The 20,829-nt window shown below is 39.4% G+C and overlaps 1 protein-coding gene across 1 annotated transcript in view; it reads right to left on the bottom strand.

Annotated features, from left to right (window-relative positions):
- The window catches only part of ARHGAP10 (Rho GTPase activating protein 10), a 342,299-nt gene that overhangs the window by 136,192 nt on the left and 185,278 nt on the right, over nt 1–20,829 (bottom strand). Inside the window, exons 14-15 of the mRNA XM_007472009.1 lie at nt 6,537–6,611; nt 36–123 (exon numbers count right to left, since the gene is read on the bottom strand). Of these exons, the coding sequence (XP_007472071.1) occupies nt 36–123; nt 6,537–6,611 (163 nt within the window). The remainder of the gene's footprint in view (nt 1–35; nt 124–6,536; nt 6,612–20,829) is intronic.

Below are 20,829 nucleotides of genomic sequence, written 5' to 3'. Positions count from 1 at the left end.
GCTCTCCCCCCGCCCCGCTACCGAGAGGAGCTCACCTCAAATACTGTTTCAGGGCACTCGTTATTGTCTTCACTTCCCAATCTATAGAATTCTCCAGGTCCACCTCATTGCAGGTTTTCACATCTGGTGAGCAAGCAAGGAAGAAAAAAATAATTCAAACCTTGACCAAATGGCTCATCTTTAAACAGCCAAACCACAAATATTGAATTCTGTGGTTTCCTATTAAAAAGATTACATATAATTTCTTATCATATTATAAGCCATATTCTTTTATCAGACATTTCTCGCACTTCAGAAAATCTGTAGTGAAGATCGAAGTGAAAGGATAAGGGCTGGGCTGGGAGTAGGGGAGAACTGGACAGAGCATTTAAATATTCACAACTGCAAAGCATGTACAGTTATTATTATCACTACGACTACTCTTATTATAAGGTACTACTCAGTAGCCATGGCTTACAGCATGTGGCATTTTGCAGTGTCTATACATTTGAACTTGTTTCAGGTGGCATGATTGCTATCACACTGTGTTATGACAGGGGAAACAGGCAGTACCCTTAATGGCAAAATTCCTATTAGAAGAACAAGAAGTCAGTGGGGGAAAGGGATGGTAAGTCTGGTCCCACACTTCTAAGGTTTATACTCATCATATTATCTTTCTGAAGACTAATACGTGATCAACCAAAACAGAAATGACACATAAACTTAAAAAGTCTTTCATGGGTAATCTTTCACATTAACGTTACAATCTATATACACTCATCCAAGAAATATTTACTAGAAGCCTCTATGTAACAGGTCTGACATTCATTCTAAATTAGTTTTCTTTGTCCTAAAAGTACATTAATGATGCATTTCTTACAAATGCCCTTTCAAATATCTAGTAAACTCTAAAGAAGATGTAAAACAGGCACTAAAAAAAAAGAAGTAGAAGAGTTGAAGGAGGAGGAGGGCAGCGCAATTAATTCTGAAAAGGAAAAAGTCAACCCTGGTTGAAATAAAAGCAAAGGATGGTGGGAAAGGCAAGCATTCCGAGTGTGGTGGCATCTCCGAGCCTTGTAAGGCTGGGCTACTGCACTTGGCTGTGACATGGCAGCCGGAAGGAGAGCGCAGCAAGGGACACGCACCTGGGCTTCAATCCCGCCTCAACCCTCACCAGCCTCACCACCCCAACAAGTCAGGTCCAAACCTCTCTGAACTTCAGCTCTTCACGTGCACGACGGAGATAACGTACACGCTCTCGTGGAACTACTGAGAGTGTCAGAGCAAATCAGGAATGTATGCAGATTTCCATAAATCATCAAATGAGTAGGTAATTACCACAGCCGAGTCACCAAAAGTATAAGCGTTCAGTGGTGATACCTACCCATGGGCGGGAGCAGTAAATGAATGGCTTATGATGAAAGACATCAAACAATCAACAGAAACTGGAGTGAGTTTCTATGCTCCAATCACACAAAGGAGAAAATAAGAGATTTGTAGAAAACACTTACTTCTCCCTCACTCCTGAAACTAGTCGTTTCAGGTATTTTTTCCTCCCTTACACTGTATTTGTCTATATACGGAAGGAAACTCGTTAGTACACCCTTTTCAAACTAAAGTTCAAAAAGAAAATCCTGTCCAAATGGGACCACCATGTTAAGTCATGCATGCCACTTAAAAAGTTTGAGGCTTTGGCATGGGAAAGGATGGGTGACAATGCAATGTTATTTCTCAAACTTTTTGAAAATAAAGTAAAACAGGAAGTGATGGTTATTTCACAGCCATAACATCAGATACATGAAGTCGATTACTCAGAAGTCTGGAAACTTTTCAAAGCACTTCAACAGCTCTTGATTACAGCAACTGACAGCAATATGCAATAAACTACAACAATGGCAATTGACACTGATTACATTTTGATCGGTCCCTACAATTCAGAACTCACTTGTTACTGAGTTTGTCAGACAAGCCACAGATACATTCAAGAAATCAAATTAAGCACCCTGATTAAAGGTGCAATCCTTTATAACTAGGACTAAATAATTCTGTTCTAAAGGCTTTGCCAACCAATTACTGCAGTAACTGAATATTCTCTCTCTCATTAAGTCAATTATTTAAATCTCATACAAGTCAGATAACATTTTCAATCAACTTGCTACCAGCAAATCACCATTTTAAAATCCAGGAGGCTTCTAAAGGAAATCTTTTATTTTCAGCTTTTGACCAAATGATCATTCTATATTTTGAGAACCATAGTCTATGAAAAAATAAGCCATCCTTTGAATTAATGGAATAAAAAGGAGCTGTCACACAAGAAGCCAATGACTACATAATGTCTATGGTATTAATCCTCTATTAAATGTTCACTGTTTTCAAATAACTCAATCATCCCTAGCAGCTCTTAACAATCCGTGGATGCACTGGGACTAGGTAAATTTGTTAGTAACTTATTTGGGATTCAAACTTAAAAATGCATTTAGAGTGTTCAATCAGAATATATGTTCTACTATAAATAAGGTAGAAATTCTGTTTCCTTTCTGGCCAAGGAAGACTACACCTCGTGGATTACTTTAAAACCTAAACTAATGAACAGAGATACAAATAGCTGACTTTTTATTTGGGTAAATGCTTCATAATTCTATAACCAGTGGTCATTTTTTTGAAACCGGAAACTTTCAGCCCAGCCCAAAGGGCTGGCACCCTACTCAACACTGACTTGGGTCCCAGTCTCAAGTACCTGAAGACGCCCAGTGATTGAATGAGTTTGGAGAATATTCTTTATAATCCAAAATCAGAATCTTTTTCAGCTACATTGGTCTACTTTTTCCCTCAATCTTTGTGAAAAGTCCTACAAACAAAGTAAACACGGTAATATGTTTATAGTAAAACTCCCCTGAATTAGTCTGATTTCTGGTTTTCTATGGTTCTCTGTCTTAAAATAAATAAAATCATCCAGCTGTTTTTACAAATTAAATTTAGAAACAGACAGAAAATTCACCAGCACACACAAGCTACCCACCACATTTTCCCAGCACTTTCCCTTCCCTGGTCTGATGCTTTCATTCCAAGGGAGGAGACGGGAGAACACAGGACAATTCTAACTCAGCAGAGTTCCAACCTACCAATGACTCATCTGTTACATTTTCACCCCACTTACTAAAATACCGTGACTCACCCAAAGACACCTCATCTGCTATTTCTCCCTGCCTTCCCCAATTGCTTCAAGTTTCTAATAAAAAACAAAAAAAACTTCTACCAGACTATGTGTGCCCTCTGTTAGAGCAAAAAAAAAAAAAAAAAAAAAAAAAAAAAAAAAAAAAAGTGAGAGGCCCGGCCATTGAAGAAAAAAAAAAAAAAAAAAAAAAAAAAAAAAAAAAAAAAAAAGAAGGAAAAGAAAAACACCTGTAAAGGGAAGGAATGTAATTGCTCACTGGGGCATGTTCTTGTGGAACCTTAAGAAACTTGGTCCAAGGGAAAGCCAGAAGGCTGTTGGAAAATCCAGCAGACCGCTACATTCTGCCCCCCGGGATGAAAGATGACCAAGAAGGCAAACAACTCTCATCACCAGGGGAGGAGGGCAGCTGCCCACTCCTTTAGCTGACCTGGAGGAGTACAAATGGTGGTCAGCTGCCATTAGTACTTCATGTGTGGCGGAGACGAGAGAAGAAAGGGGCAGGGGAGGAAGGGGGAGCAAGAAAACGGAATGGGGGAGGGGAAGAAGAAACCTCTCTCTTGTAATTTTAAACGTGAAGGTCATGAAAACACACCCAATAGAGACACAAGTGAAGAAAACACGCAAGATACTAAGCATGCATCCTTCTTTTAGAAATCACCACAGACTTTTACACAGGAGTATTTAAAGAATGCTGAAAATATTTTAAATACATAAATATTTTATGTAAAAATGGCAATAAAGGAAAAATAATAGCAAAGTAAATGGTTAGCTCTCAAGAACTACAGAGAACCAAAGTAAACAGATGTTCCTGTCAAAAAATATAAAACGACTTGGAACTTTATCTCAGATTTTTAAAAAGTTAGGTTACTTTTCATTTCTGCAAAGAAAAATGCATTCCAAACAAAAAGTACTTTGAAAAAATTCAAATTTGAAATAAACGTTATCTGGAGGAATCGAAATTTTAAAAAATGACTGCCTAAAAATGTTAAAACTTGGTAAATCTGGGGAAGAGGTATTATGGGAGTCTATTGCACTATTTACTTGCAATTTTTCTGCAGGCTAGAGATTATTTCAAAATAAAAAATTTTGGTTTTTAAAAGTAAATAAATAATTTTTAAAAATAACTCCTAGTACCACAAATGAGCAAAATTATCAGAATTAATTATCTACTGGAGGGAAAAAAAATAGATTGGTACAAAGAGCAAAATTAAAAACCTGGCAGACTCACCCAATTTTTTTCTCTTAAACATATATAATTTTGAAACAATGTAGAGAGGTTGGGAAATGTAGAAAATGAATATCTACAGGACAGTGTGTGCACAACTATTCAGAAACTCAAATTCTTTTTTTGGAAGAGGTATAAATTAGTTCAATTTGAACACTTGCTGAATCAGGAAGAAAGGAAAAGAAACATCTTAAGGTAATCTTTAATTCATTAGGAAACAGTGGATAAACCTCTTTCGTTAAGAGCTGAAGTTTGAGTTGGTAACATAAAGTAACAAGAAAATGATATTAATGCTAATAAAAATCCAAAGTTTGTGACTGACCATCTTAAATTCATACTAGGAATTATTTAGAGATGAAGTAAAATTAATTTATCCTGTGCCGTTCCCCTAAATGCATTACTTAATAAGAAAACAGTAAGTCAGTATCTTTCCCTTGTGTCAATTCTCTAATTTCCTCTGATTGCAGAATGATATTACTGAAAACACAGCATTTCTTTTTGCCAGCAGCTTAAATGAGGTTGTGTCATGCTTGTGTCCTGGACCTCTCTACGCTGAGCCTCACGGAAAGTGAAAACAGTTTTCCAGGTCATGAATTTTTGAGGGTTTAGATATTTTAAGCACCTTGCAAGTTCAGAACTGTCTTGGGACATTTCCCATGAGCAGAGGAAAGTACCACCCAAGTCCAGGGATGCGGATGATCATATGGTTTTTATAAGTTTAAGAACAAATCTGGAGACAGCTTAACACCTCAGGGTGACCACAGGGACACCTGCTAGTTTGAGCTGCCCTTGAACATGAATGAGAAGATAATAAAATAAAGCTAGGGTCCTTATAACCGATTCACTGCCCAGTGTGCCTTTCAGCCAAATCTCCCTTTCTGATACCAACAGAGTCTTCCAGTTCTAATCACCATAACACCATCTTGGAAATGAGAGAAGTGTTTCTAATTTTAAAATTAACTAAAAGCAGATGCTGTCATCCCATTAAACTCTGCCAGCTGCTACTGAACCACTGGCAACCTGAGTCTATTTCACTTGGAGCCCACTAATGGTAAAAAGGAAAATCTGACTGCCAAAATTGCATACCCAAGTTAAACCAGAGAGGCAGAAAATGAAAACAACTCATGAAAGCGAATGTATTCTAATAAGGCTCTCCAAGTCATGACGAGGCATTTTTCCTGTGGTTAATAAGCTCAGAAAAGAGTTGTTGCTTATTAAATCCTGAATTCAAACGCAGCCAAACAAGCAACGCTATCCGTAACATCCCGGCTGATTTTATTCAGCTCGGTTTATGCTTGCTCAAAGTAAGTCTTTGCAACAATGCTTTAAGATGCAGACGGGTTTAAATGCATTGACAGAAAACCTAAGGACACTGTTAATATTGATTAATTAAAGTGAGATATCAAATAAATTAATATTTAGCAAGGTCATAATGACAGATCGGTTTGACACACAGGCCCTCAAGCCTGATGAGTTATCTTCACCCCCCAGGAGTCAGCCTGCTTTGGGGTCATGGGGGGCGGAGGAGCAGGGCCTCTTACAGGTGGCACTGAGCTGACAGCAGAGTGTAATGTAAAAGCGCTTTGTCATTCACATAACGTCTGGGGTAATGAAATGAATTCACTTTCTGGCTTCCTCTCGTCTGCGATGCCAAAGAACACTGTGTTATCAGCACAGATGGAGCAGGCATGGTTCTGGAGAACAGCCTGGTGCAAACTACAAACAAGCCACTGTGCATACCAATGAATCCCTGAGAATCAGACCCTTGCTGTTGAGTGACAGTTGTGGAAGCTCCAGAAAAATGAGCGAGTCCCAGTGGTCTTGTGCAACCAAATGTACTGTCAAGACTTTGGACGGGCAATTTGGAAGCCACGCAAATCACAGAGGCCTGGCTGCTACTCCCCCTGGGAGAAGCAAGCAGGAGAAGACGTTCACCCATGAGCTGCCTTCTTTTCTTCCTCCATTTCTTAGTAAGGGGGACCTGAGCAAACACTAACCGACTCCTCTGAGCCAACTGTCTCTGCTCAGGAGAAAAGGACTCCAAGACAGCAGACGAAAAGAATGGATTCCCAAGTTACGTTACTATGAAACACTGAGTTGCAGAGACAACGAACATAAACAAACAATGTATGGAAAATGATTAGAAAAGAGGCATACCCATCAACATACTCAGAAGTCTCTGGACCTTTGAACTCACCCCCACAACTCTGTACAATCCTTGGTCGTTTATACCTATTTAGAAGAGACGAAATGTTAGCAAATACGAGACAGTCAAATCTGAAAAGCTGTCAACAAACAGTGGCACTCAGAATCCTTGCTAACTCACATTAGCAGCATTCCTGTTGCCTATAAAAACAATGTTTGACAAAAGTGAGTGTTTACCAACTTGCCTTAGCAGCTTGGTATTCATGAGTTACGGTTGGAAGATGATCTCATAAAACACTGTTCCAGGTGGCCAAAATGTAAGGAGCCAGTGGTTATGAAAAAAAGTTGATTAAGTAGTACTCACACATACCAATGCAATTTGCAAAGATGCACGGCACCTTTCATGTTTCTTATGTTTACTTATTCTTGACATTTGTCTTGAAAAGTTTTAGCCTTTTAAAAATAATATGGTGCTGATTAGTACACAGGAAGAAACCGTTGTGTGGATGATTCTTGAAGACCATGGAAATCACTCACTCAAAAGTAAAGTGAAATTTGTTTTGTTTGGGTTTTTTTTTTAAGAGCCATTACATGCACTGTCCAGTAAGAAGCACTAAGACTCCAAAGGAGGATTAGAGGCTGTTTCACTGTGCTGCCTTTTCTTTCTTTCTCCTTACTCAGTTTCAAGCTTCTGAAATGTCCTATTCATCTGTTATTTGCTGAATTGTGTCCCTCAAAATTCATATGTTGAAGTCCTAACCCCCAGTATCTCAGAATGTGACTGTTTCTGGAACTAAGGTCTTTAAAAGAAGGGGTTAAGTTAAAACAAGGTTATGAGGGTGGACCCTAATCCAATATGACTGGTATCCTTATAAGCAAAGATCAGGCCACAGATGCAAACAGAAGGAAGACAGTGTGAAACTACAGGGAGAAGATGGCCATCCACAAGCCGTGGAGAGGGGCCCTCAGAAGAAACCAGCCCTGCTGACACCCTGTCTCGGATCTCTAGCCCCGAGAACTCTGCGAAAATAAACTTCTGTTGCTTAAGCCACCCAGTCTGTGGTACTTGATTATGGCAGCCCCAGCAAAACAGACACCCTTTCTCTCTCGATTGTCTCTAGAGAACTCAAAGGACCAGAAGAGGAAAGGCTGGCCCTTCAGCCTACACAAGACTATTCAGAAGGTTCAAGGATCCTTGAGGCACCTTCATGATGCGAAACACTGACTCCAAGAGCAGAGAAAGATGCAGGTCAGCCCTGCCAGGAGTTGGGGAAAAAAAGAAACTGTCAAGTAACAGAAAAATCAGAGCTTGAGCCTGGCTGGAGGAGAAAAGACCAGCCACAGCCCACTCCTTCTGTCTCCTACAGGCTAGAAGACCATGTCCAGAGAATTTTAAATACCAGAGGATTTTTGTCAATACTACTCTATTTAAGAAACCTAAAATAGTGGCCTCAAAGCCAGAAGCCAAAAGAGCACGTCATATTCTGCAAACAAACGTGCCCTATGAGAAGTGCCCGACATACAAAGAGAAATGAAATAAGACATACAAAGAGAAGTGCCCGACATACAAAGAGAAATGAAATAAGAATGTTACTTCAGCAATCATCATCACTCTGTGCTGGCAATTACTATCAGATAATAGATCAAGTTCAAATTCATCAACCCGAGAGAAGGAGGGTTAGTTGCTAATGCGTAATGAAAGGTACAAGGGGGAACTAATGCTACTCAACACAGTTTTTCCTTTTTTAACATGAAATTTAAATAAACCTCCTATAAAAGCAGCTTGGAGACGGCACATAGAACACATACACTCAAGTCATGTAGGATTTACTGTTTCTTGTTACATTGTCCTTAAAAGCTCTGGACTAGGGACTTGGGACAAATTTTACATCTATGAACACACACATGACATACAAGAGACATCATATAAACAGATTTGAAGAATATAAACCAATCAATACGCCAAGTCATACGATTCGTATATCCTCTCCAACTTCTCTTCCAAATTTCCCCTTTCAGCCAAAGGGATCAGCATTCCTCATCACCAAGTATTAGAATTTTGAAAATCTTCTCTGACTTCCTGTCACTTTCCAAATGCAACAGATCGCAATCTCTGCATTTTCTTCACACTCTGGACTAATCTCTGCTTCTTCAGCACGGCCTCGAATTTGATGCCTGCATGTTGAGCATCCCTACAGGAACATACACACAACCATAATCCATTCTGAACACCATCGTTTTTTCTACTCTCTATTTTTCAAGCCACTTTGATTACCTTAGGTCTCTCCCATCCCCATTTAAAAGTTAAAGTCATCAGATCCAATCCAAATTCCTCAGCTGAAGAAGCATGTAAGGCACAGACACATAACTCCCCATAAGGGGTCCCACCTCACCTACTCACATTTATTGCAGAGTATTCGTCTTCAATCAGAGCAGACCGCTGACTATCAAATTCATCCCCTCCTTAGGCACAAGTCTCCTCTGACGGGGAAGTTCTTCCCCTTCTCTTCATTAATAACTCATGTGCCAAATATTTATTCACCAAATACATGGCAGGTGTGATTCTAGTTGCCCAAGAGTCGACAGTGAGCAAGGGGAAGTCCCATCCAGACCTTCAAATCAGAAAAAAATCCCACCTTTTCTGTCACCACCCACAGTGATATTCCCTTTTATTAAAATTTTATCTGTTTTGAACTTATATATTCTTTTTTCATCATTTTTTCTATTGAAGTATAGTTAATTTACAATGTTGTGTTAGTTTCAACTGTACGGCAAAGTGATTCAGCTATACATATCTGTGTGAGTATATATGTGTCTATATGTATTCTTTTTCAGATTCTTTTCCGTTATAGGTTATTACAAGATATTGACTATAGTTCACTGTGCTCCACAATAGGTCCTTGTTGTTTTCCTAATTTATATACAGCAGTGTGTATCTGTTAATCCCAGACTCCTAATGTATCTCCCCCACCACCGCCACTATCCCCTTTGGTAACCGTAAGTTTGTTTCTATGTCTATGAGTCTGTTTCTGTTTTTGTAAATAACTTCATTTGTATCATATTTTAGATTCCACATATAAGTGATATTGTATGATACTTGTCTTTGTCTGACTTGCTTCATTTAGTATGATAATCTCTAGGTCTATCCGTGTTGCTGTAAATGGCATTATTTCATTCTTTTTTATGTCTGAGTAATAGTCCATTGTATATATATGTGTGTGTATATATACACACCACATCTTCTTTATCCATTCATCTGTTGATGACATTTAGATTGCTTCCATGTCTTGGCTACTGTAAACAGTGCTGCTATGAACCTTGGGGTGCAGGCATCTTTTTGAATTAGAGTCTTTGTCTTTTCCAGATATACGCCTGGGAGTGGGACTGCAGGATCATATGGTAGCTCTATTTTTAGTTTTTTTAAGGAAACTCCATCCTGTTCTCCATAGTGGGTGTACCAATTTACATTCCCACCAACAATGTAGGAGGGTTCCTTTTTCTCCACACCCTCTGACATTCCCTTTTTCTGAACGTGACTCGTAATTATTTTCTTTTAACACCTGATCACATTTTAAAACAAGCCCACATTCTGCTATTCACAGTTGCCAAAATCAAAAATCTGAATGCCTGACCTGACATCAGGTTATTTAGGTCTGTATTTTTCCTCACTCAGCATGAATATTCATGTGTCACTATGTTAAAAATAGTTGCCACACCAAACCTATCTGAAGATGTTAAATATGGGACAGTATATGTCCCATATTGCCTTTGCTCAAACACGTCCACCTCAGAATTTTCAGATTAAGAATTGTGGACTCTGGGACTTCCCTGATGGCCCAGTGGTAAAGAATCCACCTTCCAGTGCAGGAGATGTGGGTTCGATCCCTGGTCGGGGAACTAAGATCCCACACGCCGCACGACAGCTAACTAGGCTCATGCGCCACAACTACTGAGCTTGCGTGCCTCAACAAGAGAGCCCGCGTGACACAACCAAGACCCGATGCAGCCAAAAAAAATTAAAATAAAAATAAATAAATTGTTAAAGAAAAAAAGAATTGTGGACCTGTGTTCTTCCTTTTCTCCCCAAATACATAGAGATATTACCTGGAAAGATATTAGGTTAACTTTGATTTGGGCTTTTTTCATTTGTTTATTTTTAATAGCTTTCACGGTGCCTTGCATAGAATAGTTGAGTATAGAATAGGTATAGATAGGTTGATTTGACTTGAAATTATTTTAGAACTACAGATACAGATTGAACTTGGCCCAAACCAGACATTACACTTAAGAACTAAAAACTTAAATATCCAAGGTATTAATAAACAAAAGACAACCCTCAGAATGGGAGAAAATATTTGCAAATGAAGCAAGTGACAAAGGATTAATCTCCAAAATATACAAATAGCTCATGAGCTCAATATCAGAAAAACAAACAACCCAATCAAAAAATGGGCAGATCTAAATAAACATTTCTCCAAAGAAGACATACAGATGGCTAAAAGCACATGAAAAGATGCTCAACGTCACTAATTATTAGAAAAATGCAAATCAAACCTACAGTGAGGTATCACCTCACACCAATCAGAATGGCCAACATTAAAAAAAATCTACAAACGATAAATGCTGGAGAGGGTGTGGAGAAAAGGGAACCCTCTTGCACTGTTGGTGGGAATGTAAACTGGTACAGCCTCTATGGAGAACAGTATGGAGGTTCCTTAAAAAACTAAAAATAGAGCTACCATATGATCCAGCCATCCCACTCCTGGGTATATATCCAGAGAAAACCATATTTTGAAAAGATACATGCACCCCAATGTTCAATGCAGCACTATTTACAATAGCCAGGACATGGAAACAACCTCAGTGTCCACTGACAGAAGAATGGATAAAGACGTAGTAATATGTACAATGGAATATTACTCAGCCATAAAAAAGAACGAAATATTGCCATTTGCAGCAACATGGATGGACCTAGAGACTGTCATAATGAGTGAAGTAAGTCAAACAGAGAAAGATAACTACCATATCACTTACATGTGGAATCTAAAAAAAAGGGTACAAATGAACTTATCTACAAAACAGAAACAGAGTTACAGATGTAGAAAACAAACTATGGTTACTAGTGGGTAAGGTGGAGGGGAAGGGGATAAATTGGAAGATTGGGATTGACATATACACACTATTACATATAAAATAGATAACTAATAAGGACCTACTGCAGAGCACAGGGAGCTCTACTCAATACTCTGTAATGGCCTATATGGGAAAAGAATCTAAAAAAGAGTGGCTAAATTTATAACTGAATCACTTTGCTGTACACCTGAAACTAACACAGCATTATAAATCAACCGTACTCCCATAAAATATTTTTTTAAAAATCCAAGGTATTAAAACTTTTTTGGCATACCAAAGCTTACTGACAGGTATCATTACCACAATACCTTCTAACTTTTAACAAAAATCTATAATTGGGTCAAAGTGTTTATAGGCCCAAGGATTTTTTTTTTCTTTTAATTTATAAGATTGGCTGTGATCGGTAGTAAAGGCAAGGTAAGTGCTCTCAAGTTCACTGACAAGCAGCTGATGACAGCTGTCCCTGGGCAAAGCGGCCAAGGTGAAATCAAACGTGCCTTTCTTCCCACCATCTGCCTCCTCCAATCTCACACAGTGCTGTCACTAAGCACTGCCCACATCTTCCTTGAGAGGGGCAGGAAGTAGAAATGAGTTTCATCATCATCTCTGCCTCACTGTTTCCTTCTCCAAACCCAAATGATGCTACCAGACCCAGAGGGTCCATTCAGCTCCAGAAAACAGCTGCCTGGAACTCAGGAACCCCAGTGGGCAACCAGAGGTCCTTGTAGGTGGGCTGGAGAATCAAAAGAGAAAAGAAGATACTTTGAGACAATAAAAAAAAAAATTATAAGCAAAAGGAAAAAAAAAGTTTTAGAGGGCTGATAAATTCCATTAAACAACAGAGTTGGAGGTAAAGCCTGGAGGCACTCAACTGACAAGTCAATGAAGTAAGAAGAAAACACAGTGCCATTTGCAGTTAAGGAAGCAGAAGAGAGAAGACAGGTAATTAAAACTCACACACAGGAAAGGCAAACAGGGAGAAAAAGAATATTAAAGGAAAGGAAGGAGAAGTTGGAAAGAAGTGAGAAGGTAACAGGCTAGAAATTATATCACACTTAATTTCCTGTTAATTTCATAAAAAGTACTGAGCACTTACTATATTTTAGGCACTGAGGTAGAATAAAGTGAACACATAGGGTAAAATTAAAAAGAGAATTAAAATGAAAACAGAGAACAACTTGGGACTAACCCAGCCAGAAAGTCTTTTGTTTAGGAAAGAACATTTTTGGCTTCAGGAGCAGATTCTGTGCCTGAGAGCACATGGTATACATTTAACAAAGAAACTGAATAAACTAGTAAATAAACTGAATCAGTAATTGATAAGTTGATGATTGGTTAGTAAAGAGATGTGGAAAGAAAATGAAGAGACAAAAAAGATTATTTATAACTACAAAAATAATACAACATTGTCAATCAACTATACTCCAATATGAAATTTGTTTTAAATGTTTTAAAAAGAAAACAAATAGATATAACAGTATAAAAAAGTAAGGCTCAAACTGGAACATCAACAATTTTTATGGTTAACAGGCACAAGATTATTGCAAAAAACTTTCCAGGTGTGTGATTCTACAGAATAAATGATCAGATTCCAAGGGTCTATAAACTAACATTCATTCAGTTCTCATCCAGTAACCAGCAAAGTGCTTGGTGTGAACTGAGATATTTGATCAATATTTGCAGAGGAAGTGAAATGTTTATTTGCATGTTTGCATGTTGACAACAGGGGTGAAAGGTCATTAATGTTCGTGTTCACATTCACATCAAAAGTCTGCAATGTGTCATTATTAATGAGGCACACGTGCATATACAAACATGGACATGCATAAGTACAATAAAGGTTTACATATCTCATCGGCACTGCAAAGACAAACTCCTCTGTTGGCTATGTAATGAACAAATACAAATATTCATGCATGTATGTGTGTGTATAATAATTTTAAATATGTTTGATAATTATACCTTATATATCTTGAAAGATTCTTGAAAATAAAAGGGAAACAGTATCATATGTAAAATGATTAGGAAAAATGTGTGAGGAAATACCTAGCAACAAGGCTTAAGAATGCTATGCTAGGGCTTCCCTGGTGGCGCAGTGGTTGAGAGTCCGCCTGCCGATGCAGGGGACACGGGTTCGTGCCCCGGTCCGGGAAGATCCCACATGCCGCGGAGCGGCTGGGCCCGTGAGCCATGGCCGCTGAGCCTGCGCGTCCGGAGTCTGTGCTCCGCAACGGGAGAGGCCACAACAGTGAGAGGCCCGCATACCGCAAAAAAAAAAAAAAAAAAGAAAAAAAAGAATGCTATGCTATATCTCTAATTATTAGAGAAATGCAAATCAACACACAATGAGGCATCACCTCACACCAGTCAGAATGGCCATCATCCACAAGTCTACAAATAAGAAATGCTGAAGAGAGTGTAGAGAACAAGGAACTCTCCAACACTATTGGTGGGAATGTAAATTGGTGCACACACTATGGAGAACAGTATGGAGGTTTCTCAAAAAACTAGAGTTGCCATATGATCCAGCAATCCCACTCCTGGGTATATATTGGAGAAAACTCTAATTCGAAAAGATACACGCATCCCAGTGTTCACGGCAGCACTATTTACAATAGCCAAGACATGGAAGCAGCCTAAATGTCCATCAACAGATGAATGGACAAAGAAGATGTGTTATACACACATATACACACACAATGGAATATTACTCAGACATAAAAAGGAATGAAAGAATGCCATTTGCAGCAATATGGATGGACCTAGAGATTATCATACTAAGTGAAGTCCGAGAAAGACAAATATCATATGATATTGCTTATATGTGGAATCTTTAAAAAATGATGCAAATTAACTTATTTACAAAACAGAAATAGACTCAGAAACATGGAAAATAAACCTTACCAAATGAGAAAGTGAGGGGGAAGGGATAAATTAGGAGTTTGAGATTAACATATACACACTACAATATATAAAATAGATAACCAACAAGGACCTACTGTATAGCACAGGGAACTATATTCAATATCTTGTAATAACCTATAATGGAAAAGAATCTGAAAAAGATTATATATATATATATATATATATATATATATATAAAACTGACTCACTTTGCTGTACACCTGCAACTAACACAACATTGTAAATCAACTATACTTCAATTTTTTAAAAAAAGAAAGAGATACTATAAAAGTCATTCAAAGAAAAGCAATGAAGAGACTCATGAATACCGTTTCAGGTCATAGGTGAATTACAAAAACTTGGTAATGCGTTCATTACATACATTTATAACTAACCCTCAGAATAAGCACTATGCTTATATGTCTGTGTAAGTATAGTAAACACTTTCCAGTCCACCCACTACATTGAGTTACATAAAAATAAACAGGTTCATACACAAAGATACCCTTCCAAGATACAGGGTGATCCATAATATTTTAAGGTTCTGTCAAAAACACATGTTTATATTAAATTGGTTTTAAATATAAGCACACAGAACCAAGAATGATTCACTCTTCCATCAAAGGGACCTACCATTCAACATCATAAATTTAAGATGCTCTATATATAAAACTGCAGAATTCTAAAGCTTTAGAAGAAGAATGCATTATTTTTAACACTTACAATGTATTAAATACTGCAAAAAGCAGTGTAAGAGACCATTTCTGAGCACTGGGACAGTTAGGTTACCTATAGCTTTATAAAGACGAGAAGCTCAAAATGATACTGAGTAACATTTTAACCTTTCTAGATCTTGGTTCCCTCATTAAAAAAAAAAAAACAGACAACAAACAAAAACAAAACATATCCTGGAAATAGAAATTTGATAAGATTATAAGATACAAACTATTACAAATTAAGCTTATGGAGATTCTGGAAGCTTCCAGCTCTCCCGTCTCTCAGTTGTTACTGGCAAGTTACTCAATCTGTCTCAACTTCTTTATCTGAAAAATGAGGTTAATGATGGAATGGGGTTGTTGTGAAAATTAAAGGAGATAATGTTTATAAAGTATTTGCATGAGCCTTATATAATAAGCACTCATGAAAATCTTCTTAACTGTAGCATAAAATCAAGATTAATATCAAAACACCTTGACAAAATACATATAAAAGTCACCCTAACCAAGGCATGTAGTCTACAGCCCACTGTCATAAAATAAAGCTTATGTTGGAAAGACAGTCAAAGTTTATTTAATAGGAATGACTCATGGAAAATATAAAATTCCTGTTCACCAATAACATTTGGAATTTCTCCCCTGGATGATAATTATTTGGGCGGCAGATAGAAAAGCATTACAGACAGCTACTATCTGCCAGGAACTGATCTGCATTTTCCTTTCCTATGAAGTCTTGCTTCCACTTTCATGTTGGCTTTCCCCTACTCTCTTCATAAAAATCCATTTCTGGGCTAGGATCAAGAGCCTCCCTACCAGCAGGCACCTAGAGGAGAGGTCTCATGATTTCATTCACGTGTTCTTTTCACACCCAGACCAACCCAAGGCTGAGCTCAGAAACCTGCCAGCTTGGCACTCCCGAGGCTGGCCGTCACGTGCATGTCCATTCCAGCAGGAGTCAGAAATACTCCAAAAAAGGACGAGGCAAATATCCAATTCCAGGTCCAAGCCAATTTCTTTGGAAGTACTGATAATTTCTGGACTCTTCAGACACATCTAGGCCTGACTCTAAGTCTCATCCTCTCAAATCCAAGTCTCAAGTATAAAGAGTGTTTGGTTTATTAAGGGCTACCTTTGGATTAGGGTCCAAATGGACTATAGTATATTCCCAGTACTCCGTGTGGCTGGCCTCATCTCCCATTTCTAGCCAGCACAAAAGGAAAGCATTTTTGCTTCAGACCAGACAACCCCTAGGCTTGCTGTTATTCCTTGTACAACCACCAAGCCAGCAGGCAGGATGCCTAGAGAGGGGCAGGAGGAAGCTGCAAAGTAACAGGGAGTTTCCACTCTCACTAGAAATACTCGGGGTCCCAAACTCTCCCCAGGTGTCGGATGTCTAGCTGTCCCAGGCCTAAGACACCTAGCTCTGACTCATTCAACGTGCCCTTCCATCTTTCCTCACAGCGTGAACCTCGGGGAAAGAAACATCTCACAGCCTCTGGACCTTCTGGCAGAATTCAGCATCCCTATCACCACTAAGTTGCTCGGTCACCCAACTCTTCGTCTCATTTTACTTCTGTCACCACAGAGTAATTCTAAGAATCAAAGACCGGCATTCAAATCCCAGCTCTGCCACTTTCAACTTGTCTCTTGAGCCTAATATATGCACCTAAGCCTAATAAAGAAGATATATCTGCTCAACCACCTACTGAGTTTTGTAGAGACTGGGTGAACTAGAGTACACAAAATACTCGGAAAATGTAAACTGCTGTTTATTTGAATTTTAAACATTGTCAGATGCAGGTCCCACACTGACATTAGGTCTGCCACTGAGAGACTTTCCAGGGAGTTGCAGAGATTCTCAGCAAAGGGGACACATCTTCCTTGGGTTGATGGTACACCCTCAGGGGTCCATGATGGAGCTGGTCTGGAAAGAGGGCAGGTGTAACTTCAGAATGGCTTCATCCCAGATCGAGAAGAGCACTTCAGAGAGTGATACTCAAATCTTCCCTCCCCATTTCCCTTTTCTATTGTCTACCATTTCAAACCTCCTCTGTTCCTTAAACATTTGTCTTCTGAAAAGATGCTCGACGTCACTAATTATTAGAGAAATGCAAGTCAAAACTACAATAAGATATCACCTCACACCAGTCAGAATGGCCATCATCAAAAAGCCTACAAACAATAAATGCTGGAGAGGGTGTGGAGAAAAGGGAACCCTACACTGTGAGTGGGAATGTAAATTGGTGCAGCCACTATGAAAAACACTATGGAGGTTTCTTAAAAAACTAAAAATGGAACTACCAAATGATCCAGCAATCCCATTCCTGGGCATATATCCAGAAAAAACCATAATCCAAAAGGATACATGCACCCCAGTGTTCACTGCACCACTGTTTACATAGCCAAGACATGGAAGCAACGTAAATGCCCATCAACAGATGAACAGATAAAGACGATGTGGTACAGGGACTTCCCTAGCAGTCCAGTGGTTAAGACTCTGAACTCCCAATGCAGCGGGCAAGGGTTCGATCCCTGGTCGGGGAACTAAGGATCCCACATGCCATGCAGCGTAGCCAAAAAATCAAAAAAAAAAAAAAAAATAGAAGAAGAAGTGGTACATATAAACAATAGAATATTACTCAGCCATAAAAAAGAATGAAATAATGCCATTTGCAGCAACATGGATGGATCTAAAGATTATTATACTAAGTAGGTAACACAGAGAAAGGCAAATATCATATGATATTACTCATATGTGGAATCTAATTTTTTAAAAAGGACACAAATGAACTTATTTACAAAACAGAAACAGACTTACAGTTATCGAAAACAAACTCATAGCTACCTAAGGGGAAACGGTGGGGGGGGAGGGGGATAAATCACGAGCTTGGGATGAACACACACACTACTTTATCTAAGACAGATAACCAACAAGGACCTACTGTATAGCACAGGGAGCCCTACTCATTATTCTGTAATAACCTATATGAGAAAAGAATCTAAAAAAAGAACGAATAGGGCTTCCCTGGTGCCGCAGTGGTTGAGAGTGCGCCTGCAGATGCAGGGGACGCGGGTTCGTGCCCCGGTCCGGGAAGATCCCACGTGCCGCGGAGCGGCTGGGTCCGCGAGCCATGGCCGCTGAACCTGCGCGTCCGGAGCCTGTGCTCCGCAACGGGAGAGGCCACAACAGTGAGAGGCCCGCGTACAGCAAAACAAACAAACAAGCAAACAAAAAGAATGAATATATGTATAACTGAATCGCTTTGCTGTACACCTGAAACTAACACAACACTGTAAATCAACTATACTCCAATAAAATTAAAAGATTTTTTAAAAATGTGTCTTCTATTGTTTCATTCATCTCCAACGTCTTCAGAAGATCAGCCCAGAGAATCTCCATGTCCTCATGTTCACTGTGGTTCAGAGCACCAGCTTTAAAAAAAAGTCGGTCTTGGATGTGAGTTGTAGTCTTGCCATTTCCTAGCCCTGAGACTCACACAAGTCAAATGATGACTCTTCACTTCAGCTGAGCGTGTAAAACGGAGAAATACCACTGTCTTACAGGGTTCTTGTAAAAATGACACGTAAGTGCAACCTCGTTATTCTCCAGTTTCATGACTTCTTGGCTTCTATTGGTTCTTTCTTGGTCCTCCTCATCCCTGGATTATCTAGAGCACTGACACTGTTGATCCTCCTTCAAATCTCCCCTTGTGGATTCCCTTACACCACACTCTCTTGATACTCCTCCTACCCCTTTGACTGTTGTATGTCTCCTTCATTCTTCTTCCTCTCATTCTCTAAAGGCAAAGATCCCCAAAGATCCTGCCCTTTGCCCCACTATCTTCTTACCTCACCATCCACCTGAAGGATTTTCCAACTATCCAAACTTTGCCTCACTAAAAATGACGCCCATACCTCTCTGGCAGCCTTCATTGCGTTTCTGACAGAAATGTCACAGGTACCTGGAATCTGGGATATCCAAAACCAGTCCGTATTCCCCCTGAACCTACTGTTCCTCTTGCATTCTCTGTCTTGGCTAAAGATGTCTTCAGCTACCAGGGCTGGAAACCTTAGAGTCAGTTTTTCCTTTTCCCTTTCATTTACCTCCTACATCCAACAGGCCACCAGATTCTATTTTTCTGCCAAGTGTCTCTTCCTCTGCACCCTTTCTTTCCATCGCCAATGGCAAGTTTAAACCTCCGTGATTTCTCACCTGGATTATTTCTAAAACCCAACCAGTCATCTTTCCTTCTATGCCCCTCCCCGCATCAACTCTACTTCCTGTCAAAGATCTGAACACACCCCTGCTCAGATCTGTCATTGTCTCACCAGTGCCTACAGAACTGAGGCAAATATACAGCCCAGCACCTGGGATCTGCCACACTCCGGCCTCAATTGCTCACAGAGCATCTTCTCACGTCATCTCCACCCACTCACCTCCGCCAGCAACACCCCAGGGTGGGTGAGCACCATCTGCGCCAGCAGCTCCCTCTGAAGCAAAGAACAGGTTTGCTTGCAGCCTTGGAAAATATAGTGTCCATCTAGAGCAAACGGCAGACATGCTTGCCAGTCATTTCGAAGGAGTCGAGTTTCCTAAGTTCAGAGTTATTCTTCTCCTAAAACACAACCCAATGTGTGCAGATATATCTGAGCCTCTTTGCAGTGCCCTTGGGAACTGGGACTCAGGGCACCAACGCGAAACGTAAAACACTGGTTACTGAGAGTAATGAACTGTCCTTCACCTCTGATCCAGGAGTCTTGTGTCTTCTACCAGCATCCATGAAACTGTACAGGCTAACTTGTTCACATGAAAGTAAAGTAAAATCTCAGCACCTTCACTGTCTTGAAACTAAAGGTTAGATTTAAGAACAGGAACCATACCTTGACCATTTCTCCCCTGTATCTTTCCTTCAACAAACAGCCAGAAAGTTCTGAGTAAAGTCCACCTAACATGTACACACCCAGAAGTATTAACTAGTAAAGTAAGCTGGAATAAATGGGCAGCTAGGGAAGAGTATATTTTATTTTCAAACTCATCATTCGTGTAGCTCAAGTTTAAGTAGCTACAAATTTTTACTTACTTCTAAATTAGAAAAGAGACTCAGACTCAAGGCAAAAGTTGCCTGTTGCTATTTGCAAGACTCCTTTTTATCCCTCCTCTAAAGAGATCAGAATATTAGAAAAGGTCTACTCGTGTCTCGCTACTGCCACCTGCCTTTCCTCCACCTCAGAGCGGCTGTGGCATTAGGGACAAATCGATGTTAGGCAAAGGCAACCCTGGACAATCTCTCTCTCTTTTTTTTTTTTCCTCTTTTCTTTTTTTTTCTTTTCTTTTCTTCTTTTTTTCTGAAAGCTTGAGATAATCTAAAGCCATCATCTTCCTCCTGAGTCTCTTTTCTTCCTTGCACTCTGGCCATTTAACTGCTCAAGTATCCATAAGGCAGAGAGACAGGAGGTTGAAAGGCAAGCCAGTTAATTTCACTGCTTGTTACAAGAGCCACTTAAAATTACGTGACTAAAGTGAACTCAGGTGATTTCTTTCCCTTTATAAA

Source organism: Lipotes vexillifer, unplaced genomic scaffold, assembly GCF_000442215.2.
Source record: "Lipotes vexillifer unplaced genomic scaffold, Lipotes_vexillifer_v1.1 scaffold269, whole genome shotgun sequence".
Classification (NCBI taxonomy): domain Eukaryota; kingdom Metazoa; phylum Chordata; class Mammalia; order Artiodactyla; family Lipotidae; genus Lipotes; species Lipotes vexillifer.
The sequence above is the reverse complement of the archived record's forward strand: the minus strand, read 5'-3'. Positions and strand labels throughout refer to the sequence as shown.